Source organism: Pongo abelii, chromosome 15, assembly GCF_028885655.2.
Source record: "Pongo abelii isolate AG06213 chromosome 15, NHGRI_mPonAbe1-v2.0_pri, whole genome shotgun sequence".
In the NCBI taxonomy this organism is placed as follows: Eukaryota; Metazoa; Chordata; class Mammalia; order Primates; family Hominidae; genus Pongo; species Pongo abelii.
Window position 1 is genome coordinate 94,317,888 of NC_072000.2, and position 18,705 is coordinate 94,336,592.

The window sequence follows — 18,705 nt, forward strand, 5'->3', positions numbered from 1 at the left end:
ATTACCAGAAGTATTTGGATTTATTGAAGACATCACAGAATCCACTTCTATCTAGAAAAGAGGAAAAAATAATAGAACATGTAATTTTATCAAATGTTTTCACAGTGCAAGTTCTTAATTCTTTGGGTGGGAATAAGGATCTATTTTATGAGAAACCAAGTTTGTTGAACCAAGCAGACAAGTAATGATACACAATAGCTATAATAGCCATTTTATTTTTCCATCAACATCTATAAAATAGCAGACACTAATCTGATAGTCTCTAATAGCCCCCAAAACTTTATTCCATTGACCAAAACAGTTTAAGCACAGAACATCAATTTGGCTGTCCCATATATAATATAATCTAACAGGCAGCCTTTCTACTTTAGACAAATACAATTGTTATAATGGGCTCTATGGCTCTATTTTTAAAATTTTTTTCCTGATTATAAAAGTATCACATGATTGATGTAGAAAGCATGAAAAATACAAAAAATTATGCAGAAAATTTAAAAATCAGCCATCCAATGAAAATCACTGTTATCATTTTAGACTAATCAGCTTTTTTCCCCTATGCATCTTTAAACATTTGAGACTTTACTGTACAGAAAATACGAGGACCTGCTTTCACTAAATGTTAAAATATAAGCCCTTTACCACACTGTTACAAGGGCTTTATAAACATTATAGTATTAGAAGCTTGGCAGCATCTGACATAATTTCTCCACTTCTGGTCTCCAACTCTTCCCAGTCTTGGATTTCCTGCATTTTCCTGGTTCCTCTTGTCCCTGCCAAATGCTTCCCACTCCAACTTCTTCAAGTCCCCTCCTACCCTTAAATGCTGGTATTCCTCAACGTTCTGTCCTCAGACCATGGCTCTTCCTATTCTGCATATTCTTCCTGGGCAATGCCATCCAGCCTTGTGTTTTGAGCAACCACATGGACACCAAGGAGCCCCAAGTCTATCTCCAGCCCTACCCCCTCCACCCAATTTCAGATTCCTACATCTCAGGGAAGCAGTAAAATCTAACAGCAGATTTTCACCACCATAACCTCAATAGCCAGCATATTATTTAACGAGTGAATGCACCTGGAATGCTCATAGCTGCCTCAAACTCAGTGTGTTCCAATCGAAACTCACTGACTTCCTCTGAACCTACTCTTAAATTTTCTCTTAATTGGTGGCATCGCTATCCCTTCAGTCCCAGTGGTCATGTCACTCTTACCACCACCACATCCAATCAGTCATCAGGGCCTAACTTGTCCCACCACCCACAAAGTGTTCCTAGATACTTATCAGAGTAGTCTATCTTCTCTAGTCTAAATGACCACCCAGACTGTTAGAGTTACCACTAGAATTAGGCCTTCCTTCTTTGTTCCCTTCACTTTCTGTTTTTCAATCTCTTCTCTTTCTTGGTATCTATCACAGTTTTATGTCTTTCTACATTAAACTCTGAACTGCTTCGAAGTAGAGACTGTGTTTCATTCATCTTTATATCACTAGCAACTAGCAAGTACTCCTTTTATTAAGTAGAAACAACAAATTTCATTATGTATGGGTGGGCACGGTGGCTCATGCCTGTAATCCCAGCACTTTGATAGGCTGAGGTGGGCGGATCACTTGAGGTCAGGAGTTGGAGACCAGCCTGGCCAACATTGGTGAAACCCCGTATCTACTAAAAATACAAAAAAAAGGAAAAAAAGAACCAGGTATGGTGGTGTGCACCTGTAGTCCCAGCTACTCAGGAGGCTGAGGCAGGAGAATTGCTTGAACCTGGGAAGTGGAGGTTGCAGTGAGCCTAGATCACGCCACTGCACTCTAGCCTGGGTGACAGAGCAAGACTGCATCTCAACAAATAAATAAACTTAATTATGTAAACAACTGCATGAACGTATAAGTGATTTATTATATAAGTATTTTATTGCTTCATGACCTGCAGTCAGTAAATATTTCATTTGCTCAAAAGCAGTATTAAAAAATTAAACCCCAAACCTCAACCTAGTCTAAAAAATCTGTTGAATTTCACAGAAATTATATATTAAGTGTCACTTGCATCATAAAAGTTCATTGTACAAATGACTAAGTTTATAGGTGACATGCTATTAGTAAATACCGTTTAGTGACCTGCGGTTAGTAAATAGTTCATTTGCTTAAAAAATAAAATAGAAAACCTCACCTCAATATGAAAAGTAAAATCTGTTAAATTTCATGGAGTGTATGTACAGTATGTTACATCACTGTATCTGTCATTAAATTCCTCATTCTAAAATTGAAACCAAATAGACTCAAGGGTGATAAAGGCAAAAATGAGACAAGATACCTCTCCAGGTGAATCCAAGTTAAACACAATGCTTCACAGGCTGACTCTTTTTAGCTGACCTGCTTTGTAATTCCAACTGAAATGATTACAGGTAAACAGGAGAGCTGCAATTTCTAAGAGTCGGCCCTGACTACTTCTCTGAGCTCCATAATAAGCTTCTCAGTAACTAGGCATCCCTTCATAGTTGAGCCACTCTGAACCCACCTGAGCTGTCCATGCAACCTACTTGGGTCATGAGAATATATTAATACTTATTGTGCATCACAACTTCACAGTAAGTATGTTCTGTTGACACAAATAGGGCGGAGAGGCATGACATCACAGGGTCCCTGGCTTCGCTGGGCTTTCAATCTGACAGAAAGGCACAGTCCACTCATGAGGAACAGCTGGGCCCTAATTAACTGCCAAGCTGTCTGGTCTAAAGAGAGTGAGGGATGGTATTCCAGGCTGAGCCCTGAGTGCTCCCTTTGCTTGATGGTGGCAGCTCAATTTCTTGAATCTGGACAATATCTTGACTCTGACTAACTCCAGCTTAACAAGAAGGGGTTGTCTCTCGAATGAATGTAACAGGAAAGCAGAAAAGCATAAAGACAGGGGTGAACAGGAAACTTGCCCTACTCAAGTAGGAGGTTCATGGGCTCAGCTCAACTCTCATTATTGACGAATTGGTGCAATCTTTTCTGGAGAGCAAATATCTAACAAAATTTTAAACGTACATATTCCATGACCTAGCAGTTATACTTCTAGGAACTTATTCCACAGATATACAGCCACAAGGACATAAATGTGTGTATCATTGCAGCAATGTTTGTAGGAAAAAAAAAAAAAAACCCACCTATATAACCCCAGACAGGAACCTGGCTAAAAAGAATAATATGCAACCATATTTTAAAATGTGGTAGTGATGTGTGCTTTTAGGTTGATATATTGTTAAATGAGAAGAGCAAGTTAAAGTAGGCACAATATTTACCCATTTATGTTTTCAATAAAAGACTATGCATGTGTATGTCATGGATAGAAAATTTCAGAATTACACAAAAAACTGTTAATGGTAATCCCCTAGCAGTGGGACCCTCTGGTAGGCGGGGAGCAGATTTTATGCTCAACTTTATACCTTTCTGCACTGTTTTAATTTTTTGACCGTGGATGTATTTTATAAACAAAACAACAAAAGTAAAACGAGAAAGAGACTATGTCATATCCTATGTAAATTTCTCCTGTTACCAACACTCCCCTCTCAGTCTTCCCTCTTGGCACCTCTCTAGCATCTCCTATTTATAATAGTTATTAGCAGCCTGGTGGTGAGATAGGCTTGTGTAGACTCCAGTGGAAAAGATTTCTACTTCATCTCTGGGCTGAGGTGTTAAGAGGAAGCTAAAATTCAGCACTGGACACATCTGAAATTGCTTATAAAGCAATTTATAAACATCCTAAGCTAGCCCTGTGAACTTTTCTTAGGATCCATTCACCTTTGATCGTCTACCCCATCCCCAAATATATAAGAAAGCTCTACCTTGGAGGGCTTGTACCCAAACAGCATTACAACAGCAGTTTTAAAGTCCTCTCTGCTGAGATATCCTTTGTGATCTTCATCACATGCTTTAAATACCTGAAGAACATTAAATAGCTTTAGTTAATGAGACAGAAATGGTTTCTTATTTTTATTACTAGTTTATTATATAGTTTGGACCTCGAAAATCTAAAACTTGGCCCAGCAGTAGAGTATGAAAATAGAATTTCATTATCCCAATATTAATTCTCAAGAAATCTTAAAGATGGACTGAAATTTTCTTAAAGATGGGCTGAAATTTCCCTCAAAGTGCAAACGAGTTAACCGCTAGGTGAAGCAAATTAATTCATTTAGGCCACTGAGATAAATTCTACCCAAAATTCAGTCCTGGAGTTAAGAAGGTGAGGCAAAGGGGCTGGCTTTGAAAGGCGGGAGAGATGCAGACTCAAGGTTACCATTATAGACTATATAGAGAGAAAGGAGATGGAACTTGGAGGTAGCCGTAGTCCTGGACGAGGAGCCAGGAGCCCTGCAGCTCCAGGATCAGTCATTAACCACAACCCTTTGGACAGGCAGCCCAGGTCTTATCTGTACAACCCGGCAGAGTGAGACCCAGGCGCGGGGAGAAAGCGAGAGGCCCAGGCCAAGCTGAAGTCCGAGGCTCAGTTGCCCTCCGGACACCTACTTCCACCCACTTCCTGTGTTCCGAGGGACTGGCTTCCCACGTCCGCGACCTGGCTCTGGCCTCGGAGAAGAACATCGCGACTGCAACAACCGAACGCCAGCAACCCAATCAGCGACCACCGCTTTCCCAGCCTGGCTCGCAGCCTACCGCGGCCACGCCCACCGCGGTTCAGGAAGCCGCACTTCACCGCCCAACTCCGACGTCTCCTCCCATTGGACAACCTGCCAGCCACTCGCGTTAATCCCGCAGGGCTATTGGCCAGAGCCTTTGTTTAATCACGTTTCCTTGGAGCCGCCCTGGCAGTGAGGCGCCCAGGCCTGCCCACAGCACTTGGCTCCATCCCCTGACTGTCCCCTTAACTCGTTGAGCGTGGCTGGAAATCCAGGCGCTTGTAGGTGTTGGTTCAATTCCTGGCTCATGATTTATTTCATTCTCTCCCTCCATCTTGCAATAGGTTACTTTTAATCATTTAGATCTATGGCACTATGTTAAACATTATAGGAGACAAAAAGAGTGTGAACAAACATAAAAAGAACCAAACGAAAAGAGCCAAGTCCAGGATTCTCGTTCAGATCAGCAAGTCATTGTGATCGAGCTCCCAGGGTAGCTACTACATCTGTTCTGTCCTGCAGATAACCCCAGCACCTAGCACGGTGCCTGGCACAAAGTAGATCTTCAATGAAAGAACGAAACGAGCCGTTATGTTTACACAAATGTATTTCACTCAGTCCTCTGGAAGAGACGCCTAGTGTGAAAGAGATTCCAAGAGTAAATACCATAAAGAGCACCGAGTCCAAATCCCACAGAAAACATCCTTATTAAAGGCAAGGAACGTGGGGCGAGTTCCTTTTCTCAGAAGATTTTAAAAGAACGCAACTGTTTCGAAGAAGGAACAGACATTCGAGGTTCTGAGTCCTATGGGAACTCATTTAACTTTTTATTTTACAGGAGATTTCAAAGTCTGCACCCAGCCCCTCCCAGGACACAAGTCTCTTTGCAGCTGCCTTTATCCTAAGCGTATCCTCTCTCCACTTTAAACCAAACGCCGCTGCATGGAGCCCAGGGAGCCTGAGCCATGAGAATCCTGTAAAGAGGGTGAGTCTTGCTAGTAGTTAACTAGAGAGAAGTTAGGGGACGGCTTTCTGGTTCTCCTCTCGTTTTAAGAAGTCTCCAGGAAGTAAGCCAAGAGCTAGGGGACACCAGGTTTCCCCAGCCCCGTCCCGGGTAAACACCCGGCGGGCTTTAGGACCCAGCGGTGGGCTCCCCGGAAGGGGAAGGGGCCGGGCCTCGAGGCACGCGCCGCTGCCGAGGTTTTGAACTGCGCGCATGTGCGGCGGCCGCCGAAGGGGCGGGATCCCAGGCGAGCGTTGGTTCTGTGCGCCTCAGGTACGTGCTTGGGCGGCAGTGGGCGCGGACACGGTGCGGTCTTTCGCGGGCTGCGGTCGGGCCCGGGATCCTGCTCTTGGCCGGGTCGCAGTTCGCGGGCTGCTGGGGTCCGGCAGGGCTGGAGGCGGACCGCGAGGAACCGGCGCGGCCGGGAAGACGGGGCAGGGTCGCCTTGGCCCCGGGGCCTCGGTTTCCTCGGATCACAGCGCCTCAGGGGGCGCGCACGGGCGCCGCGGAGACCTGTGTCCTGCCGGGGCGCGGCGCTAGGGGCCCCTGCTCGGGTTTTTATTCCCAGATCTAAGCTTACAGGTGCGTGGTCCCAGAAAGTTAGTAGGAAAGCGCCCACCACGTGCCAGGCGCTTAAGCTTTCTGTGCTTGGTTTCCCAGTATAGGAGGACGGTCACGGTACGTAGTATAGAGTTGTCCTGAGGGTGAAGCGAGTTTACACCCGATGAGGCGCTTCGAATCGAGCCTGGCCGGCCCCAAATGAGCACTCAGTAAGGTTAGCAGCTGCTGCCGTCATTTCCTCACGTTCTGAATCTGCTCCGTCCCCAACGCCTTGAGCAAGAGCCCTCTCACTTCTTTGTCTCCAAACCATTCTCCACAGAGTTGGAGCACACAGTTGTATTAAAAAGGCAAATCGAAGGCCGGGCGCGGTAACTCACGCCTGTCATCCTAGCACTTTGGGAGGCCGAGGAGGGTGAATCACTTGAGGTTAGGAGTTTGAGATCAGCCTGGCCAACATGGTGAAACCCCGTCTCTACAAAAATAGAAAAATTAGCTGAGCGTGATGGCGGGTGCCTGTAATCCTAGCTCCTCGGGAGGCTAAGGTGGGAGAATTGCTTGAACCTGGGAGGCAGAGAGGTTGGAGTGAGCCGAGACTGCGCCGTTGCACTCCAGCCTGAGCGGCAGGGCGAGATTCTGTCTCAAAAAAATAAATGTAAATCGGACTCCCCTTCTTAAAGCCCTCAGTGGGGCCCCGTTGTTCATAGCATAAAATCTAATTTCTTTAACAAGTCTTCTCCCCTCACCCGCTTCATCCTGGACCACTGCCTGCCTTGCCTAAGTCCTTTCTTATGACCTCTTTCCCACCTCTGCAGGCTGGGTTCCCTCTACTTGGGAATGCTCTTCACCCCATCATTTGGACAGCAGGTTCCTTTTGGCCCTCTGGGTCTCATTTATATGTTACTTCTTAAGCATATTCCAAAGGCCACCCCTATTTTTCTGTCTCATACTTACACAATGTAATGAATGTCTAACTCATCTTGGCTATTAAAATTTTTATGTGTGGGTCTGTCTCTTCTGCCCTGAAATTAGCTCTGCTAGGGTAGAAACTATATTGTTAACGCCTCATTCCCTGTTTTTGGTACATAGTAGCTGTCCAGTAAGTTGTTGAATTAATGAACTCCAGGGGGTAAGCATGATATCCATTTTACAGACTAAAAAACTGAGGCTCAGCAGTTAACTAACCTGCCCAAGTGCACATTTACTCCCTAGTCATGGCTGGGTTTGAGACAAGGGCCCATGTTTGCCTATTACTGGCCACACAGGAACTCAACTGAGGAGCATGGCTCCCAGGCCCAACTGATGGTCTTTAAGCTCCATGAGAAGGAGCAGCTGGAGGTGAAAGAGAACTGCCGCAACTGGGTCTCGTATAGTGGGGAGTGAGGAAACACTAGTAGCTCTAAATAGAGTACACTTTTATATCCACAACATGTTTTAAAGTCCTTAATAAAAGTGCTAACAGTGTCCTGAGCTAGCATTTGGTGGGAAAATTTCTTAGATTTTTCATGTTAGTGCAGTGTTTGCCAAATTTCGCTCACACTCGCCTGCCTTCTCCCCAGTTTGCTTTATTCTCTTAACACATATGACACAGGATTTTTTTCAGGGCTGCTTCACCAGCTGGAGACCTCCAGCCCTGGGCTGGCTGCAGGAGGTGCCCTGCCCACTCAGCCTGGCAGAGTGCATTTGTCTTTCATCCCCGCCCAGATCCCGTGGACACTATGCTCGGGCCGAGAGGAGTGGGTGTGTGAGTGAGTGAGCAAGCCTGGAGGCCCGGCTGGCTGTTCCAAGTGCTGGCCCAGTCGCAGGCTCCATGCAGGGCTTGTGGATGGCCTGGGCGTATGGCAAGTGACTCTGGTAGCAGATTCTGGTGTCCAGACGAGGGGGATGCAGTGGTGCCCTAACACTTGGAGACACCAGGCAAATAGGGATGTATTAACAGCTCTTTTAGTCCCGCCATCTGCAGCCCAATGAATGGGGGTGTGTGGCAGCCAGCAGCTCCCTCTCCCATTGCTTCACCAGCGGAATGGAGTGCTTACAGGGTTATAGCTCTATTTGCACTCGCTGTTTAGCGGGTCCCAGTTTCTTGTCCTGCGTCCAAGAGTAATGAGGTTAGGCTGACAACTGAAGGGGAAATAGGCAGAGATGAGTTTTACTCAGTGATGAGACAGTTCTCAGCAGAGACAGGACCCCAAGTGGATGGCCCCTGCCCTGTGACCCCAAGGTGGGCAGTTCACTGGTGTGGCTGAGTCTGGGGCTTTTATGGGCTCAGAATGGGGGAGTGTGTGCTGGTTGGTTTGTGAGTACACAAAAAAGGCTAAAACAACGGCACCACTCAAAGGTGGGCATGACAATGTAAAAAACCAATTAGGGAAAGGTAGGTATATGTAAAGTAGGTGAAGGGTGGGGATTAATCAGAGGAAAGCGTGCCAAGTGGGAAGAGAGGTTATCAGTCCAGTCCGTGGATTTATCCAACACTTGTAGCTTGGCTTTCAGGCTTTAAACTGTCTTTGGTTTGCAGGTGGGGTTTCACTGGGGCCCTGCCCCTATCTGCCTAGGGATTTGTCTGCCTCCTGCCGCTATCACATAGACTATCATATACTTAATATTTTTGTTTGAATCCAATCATTCTTTTACATAAAATAAACTTTATTTTGCATTTCAAATATAACGTAGCCATAAGATACCTTCTGTTGATGGTAAACAAAATTGTTGGTGCCTGCAGAAGAGCCCAGACCCTGCTATTTGTTCAACATCAAGATTAAAAGCATTTCTACAACACTACAACTTTCTTCTTGATTTAAACAGGGAGTTTGGATTGGAATGGAAAGGGAGGTACTTTCATAATGTCAGGTCCCAATCACTTCCACTTTAGGAAACATTGTGCTGTCCTGATTGAGTGCCAGGATTCAGAATCAACACAGCTATATTGTATTCTGATTCTTTCAGTACCGCTTACAAAAAGTGTGACTTTAGATTTATGCTGTACCAAGCACTGCCCAGGCAGGGAAGACAGACGATAAACAATTGAAGGAAAGCTCTCAGGTTCTACATTTCTTAAAACTGTATGACTTGATTACAAAGCACTATGAAATGCTGGGCACCAGAGCCTCTGTGAGGGCAGTAAATTCTGTTACTGGTAACCAGTTATCCAAAGTAAAAGTTTGATATTGGTGTTTACTAGCAGTTCTTTTCCAACTGGGCACGAGCCTTGATGTCATAAAGAGGTTGGTAAGCTGCTACACTTAACAAGACACAATTAGTCTATTGCACTAAATTGTAACCCAATAAATTGTATTAGGTGGTAATAAGCAACTCAGGCATAGTTTTGAGTTTTGGCAGGTCCAAAACTTTATAGAGCAGAACCCCAAAAAAAGGCTTTGTTCTCTAGAAAATTCTTTTTTAAAGCTTTGTTTTATTTTTACCCACTTGTCCTACTTTGTTGGAGGGAATTCCACTTCCATATGGTTTTAGAAAATGTAGATAATGATAAAAACTTAAAAACCTTTGAAATTCTCTAAATTCACAGAGTTGCTAAGGATTTTACCTACAGAATTCTCAGGGTTTGGAAATTCGGTTTTATTTATATAATGCAGGCAACCATATTTGTTATGATAGCCTCTTAAGATTCTGCAACTGCTTCTGAGAGTGGAAGCTGAATCCTTTCTCACCAAAAACTAAGACCTGCTACTTGTTTTAGAATGGGCAAGGTATCTAGAGAACAGCCTGAGGACTAATGGAAGATTCTATTACTCACTGCCTTGGTTTAGAACTGTTGTAGAATTCAAAGGAAGCTAGAGCTGACATTCAGAGAGTGGTTTTTCCTAAGGTGGTTCTTTTGTTCCTAAATAACTTCAAAGTCACAAAACTGTAGCCACTGAAATAGTTTCTTCAAAGTGAATTGTAACAGCTTAAATACCTCTATCCGGCAACTTCTAGACTCTGGAACACCAGAGGAGCCTAAGGTTTTAGGGGTTTTTTTTTGTTTTTTTTAAAAACCGGAAGGATTAAAAACATTTAAGAAAACACCTCTGAGCTGCTTAAGTAGGTGTTGAGTAGTAAATCCATCTGAATCTCTTTCATGGAGGAAACTGGGCACTCAGACCCCTTTAACCATGACAATACAGTTCTACAGACCCGGTTATCTAGTTTCTTAACCCTTAGCAGATTAGAAACAATTTACGGAAAATATACCTATGCTATGAGTTTTAACAACCCCTTGAAGTGGGCTGGACAGAGTGTAGAAATGAATAGAAACTTTTAGAAAGCAGATACGAAGGCTCAAAAGAGCCAGACAGTCTAGGGTCACTATTACAGGAGCAAGTGGTACCAGCCCTCTCTACCGTCCATAAGGCTTTGGCTGTGAGATAGTGTGTTTGTGCCGGGTGGGGTAATAGTGACCCAGAGCCATGAAGAATGGGCCAGATTATTGTCTTGATGCATTCTTGCATAAAAGCTCCTTGAAATGTGTAATTTACAGAAGGCTTGCTTAACTTGACTGGTAGTTAATTGAAAAAGGTTAAGAGAGAAATTGTGAAAAGGGATAGCTACCTTTAAAGTATTTCCAACCCTCCCCTGCCCTGCCCTGCTGTGTCCACTGAAAAATCATGAGATCTATACATTTAGAAAGGAGAGCTTAGTTCTTATAAAGGGCTATAGCCTGCAGTGTGGCCTGACAGGCTGGAAAGCACAGCCTCAGGCAGAGACCTTTAATGGCATCCCAGGGAGGAGAGGGTAGAACAGGGATTTATACTGAATGGGTTGGCCAAGTATACGTATTCAACAGGTGTGGGAGGAGGTATGAATATTCACCGAGGAGGGCACGTGTGCATGCGTAATGAGCAAACCTGCGTGTTTTGTGCATCTCGTGTTCACTTTGGGATGGAGACTTAACGTTTGAATGAATTACAATTAGGCCTTCTGTCAAAAGGTGAAGGAGGGACATGAAGGCACTCAGTGCTCAGCCTCTGAGGACTGGTCAGAACCAGTCTGTGGTTTCTTTTCAGGAGAAAGTTACTCCATTGTCCAGTGACAGCTGCAGTCATGGCCTGTGGAACCAGAGGGGTCGGTTAAGCATCTGGCAGTAGGTGAGCTGCAATTGTTTAGATATTACTTATCTTCAGGCCAGTGCTTGTTTAGCTGCTGAAGAAAAAAGAATCTTGTGGCAGGTAGAACATAGTTTATTCTTTAAAGGTAGCAGTGTGTGATTTAACCCTTGCTTGGCATGGCCTTAGGTCTTGTTTATGATTTGGTGTCATATTGTCACAGAATCTATTCTGCCAATCTTACGATCTCTGGTCAGTTGTGTTTAAACCGCACAAGGGAGGGGATGTAACAGGCATGTCTGAGCTCGCATCCCATCATGGCCCAGAACTCAGTTTTTAAGGTTTCTCTGGGGTCCCCTTAGCCATGATTTTTATTTTTAGTTCTCATCTAGAGACATATGCATATGTATTTATTTGCAAATCTTTTGATGTAGAATAATGTAGAATTCTCTTTTTGGGGGGAATGTAGGTTTTGTGAAGGGAGTGTCACCATCTTGGTTTACTCCACTCAATGCATCTTTTTCAGCCTCATTAAAACAGCAAAAACTTGAAGATACTGTTAATCTGAGCACAGACTGTTGAGTTTTGTAATTTTCCCCTGGGTCTTGTGCTAAAATGTTAAAAGTATCACATTGAGGAACTGTTCTTTAGCTGTCTGGAAAGTCTACTTAGATAGTCCTTTACCACTGGATTGACGAGATTTTGTAGGTAACACCAAAAGTGACTATTTCGTGTACTTTCCTATTCTCAAAACAAGAAAGTAGAATTTGACTATGTGGCTTAAAAAATAAAAGTGTGTTGCTTCAGTACAAGTTATTTCTGTGCGGATTTTAGTAAATTTATGATGTAGCCAATAGGATAATTATATCTTGATACAATTATATCCAACTAATTATAATTAGCTGGGTCCTCATGGAAGTCGTATAAATAATGTACATATCTAAGTGGTCATTTGGCATTCCTCTTGAAGACTTTGTTAAGCTTTATGGTAAATGGGTTGTCTTTTGGGAAGTAAGACGTACATAATCACTGAAGTCCTGTGGGTGCCTGTACTTGGGTGAAGGCTAGGTTTGTACATTCCAATTTGACCTTAAGCATTTGAACATAGATTAAATGGACCTTAATCCCAAACGCTTATTGGAAGTTTCGGGGTCAAGAATGAATGTGTGTTTTATTTTGGCATTTGTCTTGATGCATTCTTCAACCCCCTTTCCTAGGATATCTAAGAACAAAGTTTAGATTGAAAGATAAGGCCGGGCATGGTGGCTCATACTTGTAATCCCAGCACTTTGGAAGGCCGAGGTGGGTGGATCTCTTGAGTCCAGGAGTTCAAGGCCAGCCTGGGCAACAATAGTGAAACCCTGTCTCTACCAAAAAAGAAAAAAAAAAATTAGCCAGACATGGTGGCGTTCGCCTATAGTTCCAGCTATTTGAGAGGATGAGGCAGGAGGATTGCTTGAGCCCAGGAGGCAGATGTTGCAGTCAGCTGAGATCGAACCACTGCACCACTCAGCCTGGGTGACAGAGTGAGACCCTGTTTCAAAAAAAAAAAAAAAAAGGAAGGTGACCAGGACTTTTGCTTGTGATTTGGCAGAATCTGATAGTGGATTCTGGTAATGTGCTTATAAACACCCAAAAATCAGCTGATGTTAGGTGGTTCAGCCTCTGGAAGGTGTCAGCTCATCTGACAGGGAAGTTGAGAGCAATAAAGTTATTTTGCCAATGCCCTGATGAGTGGGAAATGCTGATGTTTCCACTTTTTCATTTCCAGGAGTATAATGTCTCAGGAAGGTGATTATGGGAGGTGGACCATATCTAGTAGTGATGAAAGTGAGGAAGAAAAGCCAAAACCAGACAAGCCGTCTACCTCTTCTCTTCCCTGTGCCAGGCAAGGAGCAGCAAATGAGCCCAGGTACACCTGTTCCGAGGCCCGGAAAGCTGCACACAAGAGGAAAATATCACCTGTGAAATTCAGCAATACAGATTCAGTTTTACCTCCCAAAAGGCAGAAAAGCGGTTCCCAGGAGGACCTCGGCTGGTGTCTGTCCAGCAGTGATGATGAGCTGCAGCCAGAAATGCCGCAGAAGCAGGCTGAGAAAGTGGTAATCAAAAAGGAGAAAGACATCTCTGCTCCCAATGACGGCGCTGCCCAAAGAACTGAAAATCATGGCCCTCCCACCTGCCACAGGCTCAAAGAGGAGGAAGACGAGTACGAGACGTCAGGGGAGGGCCAGGACATTTGGGACATGCTGGATAAAGGGAACCCCTTCCAGTTTTACCTCACTAGAGTCTCTGGAGTTAAGCCAAAGTATAACTCCGGAGCCCTCCACATCAAAGGTAAGAGGATGCTGGGTGTCAAGGAGCTGTTGAATTGCCCTTGGGAGTCTCTCCTCCATGAAACAAGGAGGGCAGCCTAGAATGATTTCTGATAACTCTTCTTTGTGTTCTTAACTACTTTCAGGAAAAAAATTCTTGACAGGCAAGTGCATTAGTATAACAGCAGACTGTTTACTTAACTCAGGCAGAGCGTGTGTTCTCAAAACCCTGTAGCTCAACCCCTTGTATCACTTAGCACAATGTTTAGCATTATTTAACTTTTTAAGATTAAGCTTGATGAGTAACAGTTTATCAACAAGGTAGCAAATACTTGACAACAGTAGTAGTTCTCCATGAGCCCTGGACCAGCAGCCTCAGCATCACCTGCAACTTGTTAAAAATGCAAATTATTGGGCCCCATTCCCGATTCATTAAATTGGACTCTGAGGGTGAGATCCTGCAGTCTGTGTTTTCACGAGCCCTTCAGGGGATTCTACTGCCCAGTCAAATTTGAGAACCACTGCTTAAAAGCCTGGTTTTAGTTCCTGGTGAAGAAGAAGAAGAAGAAAAAACAAAATAGTGCCTGAGTGCAAATAGATGTTTCAGTTATGGATCAAAAGATGGCCTTAGTTTGCTCTCCTTATTCCTCAGGGAGCATCTGCAGGGGGAATAGCAGGAGCTCTAGAATCTGCTTTCTGGCCTCACCACTCATTTGCTGTATGGATTGTTAACACAGGATCTAACATTCTCTGAATTTGTTTGCTCATCTTTAAACTGGAAATGCAGAAAAATGGGAGCAAATAAATATATGAAGTGACCAGTGTAATATATTCACATGGCAGATACAATAAACATTATTACCCTTATTTCAGATTTTTTCCTGTCCCATATTTAAGAATAGTAATGTTCACTGTCAGCAGTGTTTTTTTTTTGTATATATATCCAGTATATAATTGTATATTGTGTGTGATGTATACATGTTGGAGTGTTCCATACTGTAGAGTGTTCTACAGGTTCTACAGGTTTTCTTTTTGAGAATCTCTTATCTTGGTACTTTGTCAAGTTTTTTGTTTGAGACAGACTGACAAATACTTAGAGAATTTTGCCAAGTTTTGCTCTATATAATAAAATAACTGACTATTAGCACCAAGATATTGTGGTAACATGATAGGAGCTCTTACATATATTTTCTCCTTTAATCCTCAGGACAGTCTTATGAGTAGATGTTACAGTTGTATTCCTTGGATAAGTGATGCATCTGCACTTTAGAAAAGTGCCCAAGGTCATAGAGCTGGTAATGACATTCTGGCATCAGAATCCATGCTGTTTGCTATAGCACTCTACCATGTGCCATAATTGTAGATGGTTGAGAAGATCTCATGGAGGAAGGGGGACTTCAAAAGGCCTTTGAAAGATAGGCAAAATTTAGAAGGGTAGAAATACATGCTGGTGCGGGCAAATGGAAGAATATTTGCAGTTTATCTCTGCAACTCTCCCAATAAGGTAGAAACTTCCTTACGATTTTTTTGTTGTTGTTCTCTGAAAATCTTTCTACCCCAGCATCTAGCTCAATGTCCAGAAGATAGGAAGCACTCAGTAAATATTTGCCAAATGAATGAGCCCAGTCTTAATTCTCAGAGGCAGTTTAGTGGGTATGAGCGAAGGTGCTGGAGCCAGACAGCCTAGGTTCAAACCCCGACTCTACCCCTTCCTAGCTGTGTGTCTGTGGGCAGCCTCCTAAGAAGGCTTCTCCTATATAAAATAGAAATAACGGACCCCACCTAGAAAATGGATATGAGGAGTAAGTAATATATGGGAAATGCCAAGAATGCTGCCAGGTATCTAACAGGTCTCCACAGGTGTGGCTGTTGTAATGGAAGGTCATGATGATCGTGTACTTCCTCTCGTGGTATGGTTTGAGAAGTGAGCTTTCCAACCTATCTAACATAAAGCTTGAATGGGTACAAAGTGGGACTTCCCTAGAGATGACCAGGAACACCAGGAATGTGAGTTTAGAATTGTGAGTGCCTCTGTCCTTTCGTTCACAGGCCACAAGTGCTTTCCAGTCTTTCTGGAAAGTCTTTCTAAACTGTCCAGGTTTATAAAATCTTTCTAGAAAGTTTTTCTAGTCTTGAGTTGGCAGATTTCCTGGAGAGGGACTTGAATGGGTACTTGGAGGAGGTAGAAGTTCAGAGATCTGAAAAGAATATGTATCTTTATTGTCCATATTGAGTTTCTAAACTTGATCAGTCATTCAGTACTGAAGTTGTAGATTTTAGTTTTGCATTGTTTTATAAAAGAATATATGATAAATATTAAATACCATAGGGAAATTTTTTTTGAATTTTATGAAACATTAAAGTCTGACTTTGTAGTAACTGTTTAGCTTACTGTGTTCTGAGTCAGATCTTGATTGTCGGTGACTGTTGAATGAGTTAGTAGTGATTATTATGACTAGAGGATTTTTGTGAGTGTGAATTTGATATGTGTTTTGTTTTCTCAGATATTTTATCTCCTTTATTTGGGACACTTGTTTCTTCAGCTCAGGTGAGTATACCTTTAAGCTGTTTTTTCTTTGGGTGAAAGTGACAAGTAATTAAACAACTCCATAAGAAAATATGAGAGGTGTAGTTTGGGGATCTCAGTCCCGTTCAAAGACTGAGATGGCACATACCCGGAGGCTGGCTCAAGTGCCACAGTGATGGGATCCATGGCCATCAACATAGAATGGAGATGTCACTATCAGGAGAGCATTTGACTGAAGTCAGGCTCCGCTGGCCAAGAAGTCACTTTGGACATTCCAGCTTGAAAGACTAGAATGGGACACTTCTTTTGGGGATACTGATTAACTCATGGGACTGAGTTAACTTGGGTGCATAGAATGGTGAGGTATGGATAGAGTAGTGAAGGACAAGTCAAGTTTGATTTAATTTAGAAAAATGTGAATTTTCATGTTCAGTGGCTCTTTCCTGACTGAGCTGGTCCCTTTGTCTTGATAAATCATGTAATGGTCCAGACCCGCAAGTAAATGGTCCAAACAAAGGGCCCTGTCCCTGAAGAAAGGCAGGCTTCCTTTATGTTTGGTTTGGCATTGAAAGTCCTGGTTTCCATTTGGAAGGTGGGGAGCATTTGCAAATGCCCTGTTAGCTCGATTGAGTTACTAAGTCCAGGATTACCCAGGTGTGGGGAGGAGCCTCCACGGGTAAGACCAGTACAGTACTTGCATTTAAGATGTAATTGTTAGAAGCCTAGTGAATGTCTGGTCCCAGGTGGCTGTGTACAAAGCTAGCTAATAAGTTAGCCTGAAAGGAAATGTTCTTTTCTGAAAGTCCTGAGATCTTTGTCTCCAGTATCTGTCTTTTTATAATCACCTAGGGGAAAAGGGATAAATTTATAAGTCCTCTTATTTAAATTAATCTCAGGGCCATTAGACATAATGTAATAACACCCTGCGGACAAGTACAGATGCTGCCAAAACATGCAGAGATAATTTCCTGGGAACCTGTTATCTCATGTACTTGGCTCCATTTAGGTTCTTTTAACCATGCATTTAAGATAAATTATAGGTTTGTTAGTATTGCAGCATAACCCTCCAGGTTTATAAATAATATATGTAGTGTATCACTATTTTAGAGTTTCCTTAAATGTAATAACTAAACAATTCTCCTTATGAACTGTTTGGCAGAATTACCCATGGCTTAGTTACTCTTCTTTTCTCCCATCTAGTTTAACTACTGCTTTGATGTGGACTGGCTTGTAAAACAGTATCCACCAGAGTTCAGGTGAGTTCCTCAGGGTGACAGACAACACTATAAACTGACACCTAAGATTTGTATTTCTCAGGTGAAAGCCACTCATCTTTTGAGTTTTTCTTTTGAAACTGTTGAAATCACACAGACATTGTTATATTCGGAAAACAGCATTCTTTGATCTATTTAATCCTACACATTCTTTTTATGGATTTTAGCATTTTCCTCTGTGCTCTTTCAGGAAATAGATAAGGACAGGCTTTAACTCAAATAACAGAACTTCATGTCCAGTCTTAATATGAAGGAAAATACCATCTCCACATACCTTCTAGATCTTTGAATGTGCCAACATGCGGCCAACGTGCCATGCTTTCTGTAGCACATCAATGCTGTTCTGTTTTGAGGATCCCTTTGTGTTTCTGAGATGAGGAAAGGAGGCTATATCTGTGGCCTTCCCTTATCTAGGCTCTGGAGGTGATGGATTTTTAGTTCTGCCTTCTGCCTGCACTTCATCAGCCTCTTGTTAGGCAATACAGACCAAATAGGGCATCACACAGTGAGGTGCCACCCTTCCCTATTTCTAACACATTTATGGGGCAGATTCCCATAACAGCAAGTAGGATGGAGGAAAACACACAAGAAAAAATGATTGTCAGGGTCCTCAAAATTCTTGGTACATTTAGGGCATCAGATTGTGGAAACCTTTGACATTAACAGTAGATAAAATGCTGTTAAAATTTTTCAAGCAGCTTTGGCACTTGGGGCTTTTTTTTTTTTTGACCTGTAACACACAGAATTAGTTTTAGCTGCATGTAAAAGAATATTCAAAATAAAAATGGCTTAAATAAGACAAACTGTTTCCAGCCTGACACATTCATATGGTAAACATTTATGGTCTAGATGGGAGCACCAGGGTTCTTGGAGACTTATCCACCTACCCTTTCTGTTCCACCATCCTTGTATATGACTTTAGTTTTCAGAGTCACCTCGTGGCCCAGTATGGCAGCTAGAGCTCCAGCTTACTCGTCTATTCCAGGTAGCAGGAAGGGGGAAGGAGGAAAAGGACAAAAAGGCCCACATTCTAGCTATGCCCGTCTAAGCAGCCTTCCTGGAACTCCCACACAACACCTGCATCTATTTCATTGAGCAGAGCTCAGCTGCATGCTAACCAGGTCTAAAAGAGGCTAGAAATGTCTTTTAGCTTTGCACACCTTTTCCTGAATTAGCCTTTTGTTAGGGAAGGAGGCGAGAATGGCTGTCTGGAGGCAACAAGCAGTTTCTGCCTTAGCTCCTCCTGGCAGTAGTATCCTTGGGTGTCACATTGGCATTTTCTGTTCTTCCTCCCTTTTCTTAAAGACCTTGAAATCAAACTGTCACCCCATTAGAGTGTTGGCAAAGTGCAGACTGCAGTTCCTTTGTATCTGTTATG

The 18,705-nt window shown here is 43.1% G+C and overlaps 2 protein-coding genes across 34 annotated transcripts in view; one reads left to right on the forward strand and one right to left on the reverse strand.

Moving 5' to 3' along the window:
• The window catches only part of EFCAB11 (EF-hand calcium binding domain 11), a 165,753-nt gene extending 161,037 nt beyond the window's left edge, over positions 1–4,716 (reverse strand). For 13 of the 18 annotated variants that reach the window (XR_008513159.2, XM_054530395.2, XM_009249385.4 and 10 more), the window contains exons 1-3: positions 4,499–4,716; positions 3,817–3,912; positions 6–51 (exon numbers count right to left, since the gene is read on the reverse strand). Coding sequence is in view for 17 of the 18 variants with exons in the window: in XM_054530395.2 (XP_054386370.2) it covers positions 6–51; positions 3,817–3,912; positions 4,499–4,573 (217 nt within the window). In the remaining variant the exon portion in view is untranslated. Of the gene's footprint in view, positions 1–5; positions 52–3,816; positions 3,913–4,268 lie in introns of all 18 variants that reach the window. The other 5 variants (XM_009249386.4, XM_063715696.1, XM_054530386.2 and 2 more) reach the window with 1 other exon arrangement.
• Positions 4,717–4,801: 85 nt separating this feature from the next.
• TDP1 (tyrosyl-DNA phosphodiesterase 1) overlaps positions 4,802–18,705 on the forward strand; it is a 91,179-nt gene continuing 77,275 nt past the window's right edge. For 2 of the 16 annotated variants that reach the window (XM_054530379.2, XM_054530380.2), the window contains exons 1-5: positions 4,802–5,322; positions 5,447–5,593; positions 12,983–13,548; positions 16,031–16,074; positions 17,254–17,309. In XM_054530379.2, coding sequence (XP_054386354.2) covers positions 12,990–13,548; positions 16,031–16,074; positions 17,254–17,309 — 659 coding nt within the window. In that variant the 5' untranslated portion in view covers positions 4,802–5,322; positions 5,447–5,593; positions 12,983–12,989. Of the gene's footprint in view, positions 5,323–5,446; positions 5,594–5,773; positions 6,194–11,142; positions 11,254–12,982; positions 13,549–16,030; positions 16,075–17,253; positions 17,310–18,705 lie in introns of those variants that run through there. The other 14 variants (XM_054530376.2, XM_054530381.2, XM_024232083.3 and 11 more) reach the window with 12 other exon arrangements.